The sequence below is a fragment of the Peromyscus leucopus genome, chromosome 20 (genome assembly GCF_004664715.2).
Source record: "Peromyscus leucopus breed LL Stock chromosome 20, UCI_PerLeu_2.1, whole genome shotgun sequence".
Lineage (NCBI taxonomy): Eukaryota > Metazoa > Chordata > Mammalia > Rodentia > Cricetidae > Peromyscus > Peromyscus leucopus.
Genome location: NC_051080.1, coordinates 33266289 through 33277847, shown reverse-complemented (window position 1 = coordinate 33277847; position 11559 = coordinate 33266289). Strand labels below are relative to the sequence as shown.

Here is an 11559-nt window from a genome sequence, read left to right as displayed (position 1 = left end):
TCAGCAACAAGTTCAGAACTGGTCCAGACCTGATAGACATGGGAACCTGGCTCTGCCAATAGGTCCAGCATGCCCATGTAGAACATGTGAATGGATACATCTCAGGATGGGGGAGAGGTACGGCCCACAACATGCATCAGAAAAAGCTGTGAGCCAGGTGGTGGCGCACGCCTTTAATTCCAGCACTTGGGAGGTAGAGGCAGGTGGATCTCTGTGAGTAAGTTCCAGGACTGCACAGAGAAACCCTGTTTTGAACAACTCCCCCCACCCCCTTCCCAAAAAAACTTAAACTGTGAGCAGCACTAGTTATATGGCATCAGCATCAGGTGGGCCTAGGGGTATCACAGGCATCTGTGTTTCCCCAAGGAGGCACGTTTGCGTTCTGGGCTCCTTGTCTACACCCCCTTCTTCCGCATCCCGTAGGGCAGGAAGAAACACAGGAGGCTACAGTAGAACCTGTCTGTTTATCATTGTTCATCTTTGTGTGTGTGTGTGTATGTGTATAATATATATATGTATATATATATATTTATTTGTGAAGGGTTAAAGGGGACTCTCATGTAAAAATCCAAAATACAATTTTATGAACAACCTGCAGAGTCAGTCCAAGTGTGGCTGGGAAGCAGCTCCAACACAGAAAACAGACCTGGGGCTGGGGTGAAGGCAGCAGGTATCCAGCCCTCAGGGCCTTTCTCTTGACCCGAGGCACTGTCCAGGCCCACGTCCCATCTGTGCGCCACTATGGTTGTGGTGGCTTGACCTAGGATGCCCTGGACTGCCCGGCTGTCTTGTCTCCCCAGAACCATCCATGTCCTAGGGGTAGGATGGGAGCCAGCCACAAGCCATCCTGACAACTCCTGGGACCTCTAGGAGACAGTGGGGTCTTTGGCTTTGGGGGGTTCAGAGCCCGTCAGAAGAGAGATCGTGGGGTCATCCGTGTAGTCATCCCCCTCGGAGAAGTAGGAGCTTTCCCCTAGCTCAAAGAGCACAGGCAGTTCGCTGTTCCCTGTGTCCACGGCGTCAGGGTCCAGCAGGAACAGGGGCTGAGCCGTGTAGTGCACCAGCTGCTTCCCTGTGGGGCAGGGGTCAGGACGGTGGGGCTGGGCAAGTTGGAAGTGAGGGTTAGGAGAGGGACAGAAGCTTAGCTCACCTGAGTCAGGGTTACTGTTCTCTGCCTCAATAGGCTTGGGGGGCTCTTGGGGAGAGAGGAGATCCTGAATCTGTGGGACAGAGAAAACACAATGAGGGTTGTTGACGGCCCCCTCTGCCCCCCACCCTGCCCGCCTACGCACGCTGGCCAGGCTGCTGTCCAGGTCAGGCAGGCTCATGTCGGGCATGGTCACCGAGGGGCTGAACAGCTGCAGGAGGAGGGAGGGACGTCAGGGCTGGCTTGTGGGCAGGATGGGTCAGGGTGGGTGGGGATGACCAGACTCACGTCCAGCAGGGCGCTGGTGTCCACGCTGAAGCCGTGGCTTGTCAGCATGGTCTGCAGGTTGTCCAGGTTGGAGTCCATGGCATCCAAGTGATCACTGAGCTCGTTCCTGGCCCAGGGCAAGTGGGCAGGTGAACTAGTGCCCCAGGCTCCCACCCAGCCGCACTCCTGCTGGAGAAGGGCTCCCCTCTGGTTGCAGCCCCCCAGGCAAGGTCTATCTACATAGCCTTCATGGGCTGGGGGACAGTGTGTGTGTATCTCTGGGAAGATGCCAGGAAGGGGAGTCGTAAGCCTGCCCTCCATGGCTGCTGAGGGTGGGATACAGCATGGCCCACAGGCAGGACAACCTAGGAGGCTTTGGTAGTGACTAAGGCTGGGACAAGAGGGTGGTGGAGAAAAAGGACAAGGGGCATTGGCTCTAGGATGGGCAGGAGGACAGGCAGATATTTCTGGCTCAACAAAGTCCTGCCACTGCACCAGGAAGAGGGAGAGAGGAAACAGGACTGTGCGTGGTATGGGTAGACCTGTACTCCCTTAGATCGGAAGGTCTGAGGCCAAGGACATACCTGAGCCATGGGCAAGGCAGGGAAATGGGCTCTGCAAGAGCCATGGGGACTACCCTACCCTGACAGGAAGCACCTCATAGCAGCCTGTATTGGTGGCTGGGCCAGGCAGGAAACTTGTCCCTATCACAGCTACTGGCTTGTGCAAAGGGGAGTCAGTGGAGATGCAGAGCCTGTGAGACCATCCCCTGGTGCTCTTCGCCAGGCAGGGCAAGTGCTATGCCCAGGTTGGGAACTGGTCCATGGCTGTGGGAGGGGCCCTGGCGGAGTCCTCCTCCCTCCCAAGTGGGGGCAGTGCTAACCCTGGCTGGACTCGGCCATGCAGAAAGGAAGAGGAGGGGCAGGGGAAGAGGCGGGCGACCCCAGACATCTGTGGAGCGCGAGCCAAACTGCAAGATACAAAGACAAGAGCCCCCCCATTGCAGGCGGGGGACGGGGGGATCTGTGCCCACCGTCCTCGCTCGCTCAGCCTCTGGGATGTGCCTGAGGGGTGGTCAAGGCTGGGCCCTGGTTCATCATTTCTTGTGTCAGGTCTAGGGAGAATGACAGATCCAAAGATCCTGGGGCTTCCACAAGAGTGGGTGATGCCAATAGTGAGGGTGGCCTAGTAGGCAGGGGTATATCCCATTTCTAGTGATGTGGTTAGTCTCCCTCCCCAGCTTTGAGCTCACTCTGAGGTCTGGGGGGAACAGATCCAACCCATCACTCTCAGCAAACTGCAGGGATTGTGCCTTGCTAATTAGATATCCTGTGTCCAGCCTAAGGAAATCTCATGCAGTGGGGTTCAGAGGCTACAGGGAGGCAGGATGAGCACATCACTCACTTGTCTAGGCAGGCTACGCTGAGGCACTTCTCAGGAATAGAGGGGGCTGGGGGTGCAGGGGCATGGGCTCCGGTTGTGTCCACAGAGGCTGTGTTTGAGGCAGCAGGGGTCGGCTCGCTCTCTCGAAGGATGGAGTCAATGAAGGCAGTTGGGGATAAAGGTGTATCCATGGAGGATGGGCGCCCAGGGCTTGCCTCCAGTACCCGAGGGCTCCGAGGTGGGCTGGGAGGCTCTTCCTTGACGCGGACCAGGGTGCTGCTGGACAGCGGCCTGGACGTGTTAGACATTGGGAGACATGTTAGCTTCACCCACTTCCAACTTTGCCCAGGGCCCATAAAGGCTGGCCCACTAGGGTGACAGGAGGCATAAGGGTGATGAAGCCCCACCTCTCATCTATGCTCCTGCCTGGGGATGCCAAAGGGCTGGTAGGAGCCAGTTCAGTGATATCGGAGATTATGGGTCCAGAGCTGGTGACAGCATCAGAGGTGTAAAGGCTAGAGCTGCTGTAGGCTGGAGATGGAGCCTGCAATGGGAGACAAAGGCCACATGCAAGACATACCTGTGGTAGCCTGGGCCACCAGCACCCACTGTACACTTACTGGAAGTCCCATGAAGCTTGATGCTTACTGAGTACGGGCCAGGGCCATGGACATGCTCCAGGGAGTACTGTCGACCGTACTTGGGCCCAGAGTGTGCTGAGGCGCTATCACTCAACATCAGAGGGCTGCAGGGAGAGACAGGTTAACTGCCTACACAGACAGACCTTGCTGCTGCCCAGGACGCACAGCAAGCAGAGGACACCAAGGTGCAGGGCCAGAGTGGACAGTGCAGGCATCCCCGGAGCCTCACATCTTTCTCTTCACCCCCAGGATCCGGTTCGACTGCACCAGTGAGATCAGGAACTGAATGAGCTGTGGGGCAGAGAGGATACAGTCACCCTGGCCCAGTTATGGAGGGGACCCACCTACCACCAGCCCTGCCCACCTTGTTGACAACTTTTTGCTGCTGGGCATGCTTCTGCCGCAGGCTGGCCACCTCCCGCCACAGGGCCTCGTTCTCGCTGCAACACATTGCTGGGTCGGTCAATTGGGCCACATGTGAAGAGCTAGAGAGTCAGGCTGTTGACAGACTAGTGAGGCAGGGCTGGACCAGCTGAGGGCTCACGGCACCACTGATCCCCCAGCTCTGCTATCCGTCTAGGGGAGGATTCAAGGGCCAGCCAGGGAAGGAGGGCATGGACAGAGCCTGAGGGTACACCTCGGATCCTAGCTGAAAGGGGGCCAAGGACTTGTCACATATTGGCTAGACACATAGGACAGGGCTTTGGGAAAGATCCTAAACTGCTGCTTACCCTCAGTTTGGGGGTAAAAGGCAGCTGAGAACTGTGATGCCCTGGACTGAGTGATAAAGGGAAGTAGGGGCCACTGGGAATAGAGGACAACGGGGAGGTCTGGCCCCAGGACTGTTCTGGTTGGCTCCTGCCAGCCCTGATTTTAAGGGAGGCACATATGAGGAGGGTCTGTGAGCTCAAATCCTGAAAATGTGGAACCCAGCAGGGGAGTGAGAAGTGGGGGCAACAGGGAGTTCCCAACCCTATTCTGTGGAGAGGAACAGGCCAAGCAGTTTTTGCCACAGAAACAATGGAAGGCAGGCAGGTTGGGAAGGGGGAGGGAAGCCTGAATGTCTGCGGGGTGGGGCAGGAGAGCAACCCAAAGCAACCTGGCCACCCTCCTGAGCCTGGAGACCTACTGCTTCATGGCCAGGAGCTTGGAGTCCATACACTCCTGTTTCCCCTTCATCAGCTGCACGTCCGTCAACAGCCTGGTGACGCTGTCCTGGCGTATTTTTATGTCCTCACTCTTCAAAGTGGACACCTAAGGATCGGGGCATACAAGAGTCTGAAGGGTCTGGAGGGTGGTAGACTCCTGTGCTTCACCTGGGCATCCAGGGAGTGGGGAGGGCCTGGGAACCACGGGGGTGAGGGGGGCGGAGAGAGACGAGTAGAGGGGCAGGCTCTGCTCTCAGGCTAGTCCAGCAGCGCCACCTTGACACTGCTCTGAGCCCAGGCTGCAGGGAGATCTGAGGACAGGGAGGGGCTGTACTCAGGGCTGGTGACTCACGCTGGTCACTTTCCTCTTGATGTTCTCAAGGAGCTGTTCCTGGCCACGCAGGAAACATGGATGCTGGAACTCGGTGTCATCCCTCTCAGGCTTGACCAGGCCACCCTGCTCAATGTGGACTACTTTTCGGAAGCCATCTGTGCATATGGGGGTGGGGCAGGTCTGCTTGAGGGCCAGGGACCAGACCCCAGACCTCCAACAGCCTAGCCATGGCCTAGGGCAGGCCAGGGGCCTCCTAAAAAACTGGGTGAGATTCTGGCTGGTGTCCATTTACCACAGCTTCCCTTCTTGCAAATGGAAGTGTAGCTCCTAGGGTAGGGTCTCATACTCTTCCCTGGGAAATCCAGGCTCACACTCATGAGGAACCTTCCTTAGCCAACCCAGGCCCCCATCTCTCAGCAATATGTTGGGGTCTGCTTCTCCCTACCCCAGGGAAGGAGGCATACCATCCCACAAGAGGCACTTACACATGTTGAGCTGCCGCACGAAGCTGGCCATGTTGTTGTGCTTGAAGTACTTGGGCAGCACCTCCTTGGCAAACTGGCCCTGGTCAAACACGTGGAAGCTGTTCCCACTCTGTCAGGAGACACATGGGCAGGCGGTATGTAGCAGCTGCCACCTATTTCCACCGTGGCCTGAAGTGCCTCTCCATGTGTGGCGGGCAGCACACATTCTCCTCCACAGTGGAGCAGGAGGTGAGCTAATCTTAGGACTCCATGGCTGGCATCCAGACCACGGAGCCTAGCTCTGAACAGTGAGAACCATGTAGCTAAAGACAGGGTCCTACTCCCTGGCAGTTTTCAGTTGCTAGGTTTAGGCTCATAAATCACCCAGAGCATTCTGGTCATTTCTAGGGACTAATTAGCTTTAATCAGCAAATTTTCCTTAAGAACAGTGAAGACTGGCTGGGCATGGCACATGCCTTTAATCTCAGCAATTGGGAGGCAGAGGCGAGCAGATCTCTGTGAGTTCAAGGCCAGCCCGATCTATAAAGCGAGTTCTAGGACAGCCAGGCTACACAGAGAAACTCTGTGTCCAAAAACAAAAACCAAACAAACAAAAGAATAGCTAAGATGGAGCTGGCTCAGATATACCACCTCATTCTTTTTCTTTTTTGTTTTTTTAAGATAGGGTTTCTCTGTATAGCTCTGACTGTCCTGGAACTCTGTTGACAGACTGGCCTCGAACTCACAGAGATCCGCCCGCCTCTGCCTCCCAAGTGCTGGGATTAAAGGCGTCCGCCGCCGCCGCCGCCGCCGCCGCCGCCGCCACCACCACCACTTGGCAAGAACAAGATTGTTGAACAGTGCATGGCTGCCCTTCTGTGCTAGTGCCCTCCTGAACACAGTCTAGGAGGGGCCATGGCAACTCAGAGGCATTAGATACTGGAGTGGGGAGGCCCCACAGTGGGAAGGGGACAGTAGTTTCATGGATGCACAGGACAAATCAGCTCAGGAACAGTTCTCTTCACTGAGGTGGGGGACCTTGAATGCAGGCAGGTGGAGTAAATCAAAAGGAGCCCAAGGTGTTTGTTGGGTTAGCACTGGGGCTGCTTTCCCAAATGCAGAGGAGGGCAGCAAGCCTGAAGAGAAGCACGGGGAGGTGGACACAGGAGGAAGAGAACGCAAAGCGGCAGGGAAAGCGTTGGTAGGAGCATGGTTTTAGGGAAAGCAGTGGGCTCTGGATACCATGCATCCAGTCCCCATTCTTGCCCTCAGCTTTGAAACCAGTGGGAACAATGGCAGTGGGAAGATGGGCAAGAGCTAGCTCAAGGTCCTGGTGCTAAAGGACTCTCACAGAAAGGCTGGTTTTGCTTGACCTGAGGCTGACCCAATCCAGAAACATGAAGCATGTAGAGGAAGATTTTAAATGGCTGCTGAGACAATGTCTAATACAGGTTACCCCCAAACCTTAAAAGGCAGTGAATGAAGGCTCACTATGGACTCCGAGATATTCCTGGGACTCCAAAGGCTACGCACACATTACAGCTGGTACATGCTCAGGGAAGACCTACAAGGGCCATAAGCTCTCCCGCTGGCAGGAATGGGGAGTAGGATGTAAAGTGGAGTTGGTAACTCCCAGGCTACATGTTTAAGATGGGAGTCAACACACACACAGAGGCTCCAGGAAAGACGGGAGACTCACTGGCTCCAGCTGTTTAAGGAAATTTTAGCCCCATTTACCGAATTAGGTCAGCTGGACAAAGTGCAATGCCTGCCAAGAACATAAACATGACATGATTAGTCCAGGAAAGTCACCAGACCTAACAAGGCACAATGACAAAGTAACAGAGGCAGGGGAGTGCTCTCTCACAGCAGCCATCACTAATGAAAGTGAAAAACAATGAGGCATTTAAACAAAAAGCTTTGGTTGGGACTGGTGAGGTGGCTGGGGATAGGTTTTTGCTGCTTGTAAGATCCTTCCCTGGTCTTGAGCTCACAGTTGGATTGTGACATGACCGTTATGAATCCCTTTTAGTATTTTTTTTTTTTAAGATAATGTAATTAAAATTAAAAGAAAAGCTAGAGCTTATAATAGGGGGGAAAAAAGCAACCAATATACCTGCTATGTTGGACTCATGAGAATAAAGATTCTAACTTAGCCGCCAGGAGTTGGTAGCGCACGCCTTTAATCACAGGACTCCGGAGGCAGGCAGAAGCAGGCGGATCTCTGTGAGTTCGAAGTCAGTCTGGTCTAAAGAGTGAGATCCAGGACAGGCGTCAAAACTACACAGAGAAACCCTGTCTAGAAAAACCAAAAAGGAAAAAAAAAAATCCTAACTTAGCTATTTTTTTTTTTAAATATCTATTTATTTATTATGTATGCAGTGTTCTGTCTGCACATATCCCTGCAAGCCAGAAGAGGGCACCAGATCTCATTACAGATGGTTGTGAGCCACCATGTGGTTGCTGGGAATTGAACTCAGGACCCTTGGGAGAACAAGCAGTTCTCTTAACTTCTGAGCCATCTCTCCAGCCCCCTAACTTAGCTATTTTACTTAAAATAGTAAGGCCAAAGACCTGAAGAAGAACCATACACAAAGGACCAGGGTATAAGGATGATGTCCTACTGAATGGAGGGTCTCAGTAAAACAATACAAATGAGAAAGAAACACCAAGTTGACACTCTGGAATCAGAAAGCAAACTCAGGCTAAAAATTCATCTGGGGGCTGGGCGGTGGTAGCGCACACCTTTAATCCCAGCACTCAGGAGGCAGAGGCAGGAGGATCTCTGTGAGTTCGAGGCCAGCCTGGTCTATAGAGCTACTTTCAAGATTGCCAGGGCTACACAGAGAAACCCTGTCTCAAACAAATAAACAAACAAACAACTTCACCTGGGCACTCAAGGAAGCCAAGAACAGGGAGACTGAGTGAAGAAGCGCAACAACAGGCCGACTGAGGTTACAGCCCGGAGACAGAAGAGTGGGGTGGTGTGAGTATGTACCCATGGCTCATAGGTTTGAATGCTTGGTCACTAGGGAGTGGCACTTTTGGAAAGGAATAGAAGGACTAGGGCGTGTGGCCTTGTTGTAGAAATCTACTACTGAAAGAAAGTGGGCTTTGAAGTTTCAGGATGTAGCTTTTGATTACTCCAATACCTTGAGGGCCACCATGTTTCCTGCCTTGATGATAATGGAATAAACCTCTGAAACTGTAAGCAAGCCTCCAATTAAATGTTTTCTCTTATAACAGTTGCTGTGGGGGCTGGAGAGGTGGCTGAGCACTTAATAGCACACTGGCTGCTCTTCTAGAGGACCCAGGTTCAATTCCCAGCACTCACATGGCAGTTTACAACTGTCTGTAACTCCAGTTCCAGAGGATCTCACACAGACATGTATGTAGGCCAAACACCAATGCACATAAAAAAAAGTTGTCCTGGTGTCTCTACAAAGCAACAGGACAAAAACTAGACAGAGTCAATCAAAGTGAACAGAGCTGTAGAGACCTGTGAGGCATCATCAGACCCACAATGCTTAATGGGAGGCTCAGAAGATGAGACTGGACAAATGACTATATTTAGGAAAAATAATCAAGAACATACCAAATTTGATGTACTATCCAAGACACTATATGAACTTCAAACAGGAAAAACTAAAAGAGATTCATACATGGTCATTTTATAATCCAACCCCCAAACCCAAGACCCCGGAAGGGCCTTGTAAGCAGCTAAGTCACAGCCATATCAGCAGAGATGGTGGATGACCCTTGGATCAGCTGCAGGATGAGACAGTCAATCAGGAATTCCTATCCCTGAAGATGAAAGAGAAAGCCCCACTTCTGGGCCAGGAGTGTGGCGCTCTGGGCAAGTGCCTCCTCTCCAGTGACACACACAAAGCTTGTTTAGATCACTTAATGCCTGGTATTGTTCCACAGGCATCAAACAAATAAGAATGACCGATGAAACCACTAAAACTCATTCGGTCAGTGAGTACCTGTGTCATGAACTAGTCTATTCTCCTTATCACTAAGCCCCCGTATCAGATGCTGCCCCCCCCAAGCTGTGGCTAAGTTGTGGGGACCCCTCTCCTCAGTTCTGTCGAGGTTTAAGGATACTCCTGGAAGGATGTGTCTTCCCCAACTGTCGGTCCATGCGATCACAATCCTGCTTGGACAGGTCCCACACCTCACTCACAGTGCTTCCGGATAGGGACTAGTCTCGGCCAGAGAAGACCAGAATATGCACGGTGAGAGTGTTGAGCTGGGAAGTACAGTAGCTACTGCCCAGCCATGTGTCCCGAGTGTTTGCCCACAGGAGATCCATGAGGGCTCTAGCTCACCTGAGGTCAAACCGCACTGGGAAGCTCAAGCCCCAGGGAGTGCTGACAATAAGGAGCAGAGCTCCAGGCCAGCCTGCCCTGCCCAGATGGGAAAAGGAAGCTGAGAAGAGTCCTTTGGGATTAGAACAAATGGAAGACCAACTCAAATCTGCTCTCACTCAGGGAACCCAATGAAATACCACAAGCAAAAGCAGCCCAACAATCTCACTACGGGTCACCAATTTAACTGGATCTGACTGCCCAACAATCTGTGTCCCAGAGCACTGTATAAACAACAGCAAGCCAGGCAGTAATTGCTGGTGCTTCGATTCGGGAGGTGACAACCGTGAGGCAGTGAATGTCATCAAGGAGAAGCCGTCTTTCTGAACAAGCCTGGCCAAGTCACAAGCAAGCAAAATGACTCAGCCACCACTGAGTCCCACAGCGCACTAGGGACCTACAGAAACTGTCAAGTGTGACTCACACATGGTGGACAAGGAGGAGCAACAGAAACTGCCCAAGAAAGACAAGACAACCAATTTAACAGTCTGTATCTCCAGTTCCAGGGGACCTGGCACCCTCTTCTGGCTTCCACATGTACTAGACATGCACGCAGTGCATTTTCATATGTACAGGTAAAACTCATACACATAAAATAAGAATAGATAAATACACTCAAAGAAATAAGGAACCAATGTTTGAAGAAGCAAAGGAAGGGCCATTAAACACAGACTTACTAATGGGAAATGTCCTAAGGGAGATCTGGTTCAAACCCCCATGAAAAGATAATTAGTAAGCACAACAGTAGATTTCAGTGCAGAAAACTTTTGAAAATAGATGAAAGCAAATAGAGAAGCAGAAGATAAAGACAAACGTGATATGCACTCACTTATAAGTGGATATTAGCTGTTAAATAAAGGATAATCCCACTACAATCTAGAGACCCAGAGAGGCTAAGTAACAAAGACGGCTTTAGGAAGAAAGGTGCATGGATCTCCCTGGCAAGGGGGAACAGAACAGACTTTGAGAGTGGACTGGGGGTGTGCATGGGAGAGGGAGGGGAGGACAGACTGAGTACAGGGAGAGACGACTGGAATAGGGGAGCATTAAGGGGGCGATGTGGAAACCTAGAGCAGTGGAACTCCCTAGAACCTATGAGGGTAACCCTAGAAAGGACTCCTAGTCACGGAGGCTAAGGAGCCTGAGCCAGCCATCTCCTGCAGCCAGGCAAGGCTCCCAGTGGTGGGACTGGGACATCAACCAGTCACAAACCTCTGACCCATAGCTATCCTGCCTGCAAGAAGCAGCTCAAAGCGTATGGGAGTGGCCAACCAATGACTAGTCTAACTCGAGGCCCAAGCGCCAAGAGGGAGCACATGCTGGATCCTGCTAGGATGGCCAGGAACCAGAAGCTGAACAGTTCACAGACCTAGGGTAGAACCAAACATGACTGACCAAAACAAAACAGAGTCAATGAAATGATTCTTAATGATATTCTGCTATACTCATAGATGGGTGCCTAGCTTTTATCATCAGAGAGGCTTTTCTCCAGCAGCTGATGGGAGCAGATACAGAGACCCACACCCAAACATTAGGTAGTGCTTGGGGAACCCTTTGAAGAGGGGAGGAAGGACTGTAGGGGTGAGAGGGGTTGAGGGGTGCTGGGTCCTCTGTACACATGCTATGGTTGTTTAACGGAGGGCTTTTGTGGACTCCTAACAGTGGGAGTAGGGGTATCTCTGACTCTTTTGCCTGCTCCTGGGACCCTTCTCCTCCTACTGGTTGTCTTGTCTAGCCTTGATCTGAGGGTTTGTGTCTAATCTTACTACATCCTGTTATGCCATCTTTGGTTGATATCACTGGGA

General features: G+C 52.3%; 1 protein-coding gene across 6 annotated transcripts in view; it reads right to left on the bottom strand.

The window, feature by feature from the left end:
• Nucleotides 1-445: 445 nt before the first annotated feature.
• Nucleotides 446-11559, bottom strand: part of Hsf1 (heat shock transcription factor 1) — a 23552-nt gene continuing 12438 nt past the window's right edge. The window contains exons 2-14 of one of the 6 annotated variants that reach the window (XM_028870944.2): nt 5406-5514; nt 4939-5075; nt 4568-4692; nt 3803-3878; nt 3668-3729; nt 3446-3542; nt 3205-3341; nt 2819-3088; nt 2298-2384; nt 1436-1541; nt 1293-1358; nt 1151-1220; nt 446-1072 (exon numbers count right to left, since the gene is read on the bottom strand). In XM_028870944.2, coding sequence (XP_028726777.1) covers nt 867-1072; nt 1151-1220; nt 1293-1358; nt 1436-1541; nt 2298-2384; nt 2819-3088; nt 3205-3341; nt 3446-3542; nt 3668-3729; nt 3803-3878; nt 4568-4692; nt 4939-5075; nt 5406-5514 — 1548 coding nt within the window. In that variant the 3' untranslated portion in view covers nt 446-866. Of the gene's footprint in view, nt 1073-1150; nt 1359-1435; nt 1542-2297; nt 2385-2818; nt 3089-3204; nt 3342-3445; nt 3543-3667; nt 3730-3802; nt 3879-4567; nt 4693-4938; nt 5076-5405; nt 5515-11559 lie in introns of all 6 variants that reach the window. The other 5 variants (XM_037197599.1, XM_028870946.2, XM_028870948.2 and 2 more) reach the window with 5 other exon arrangements.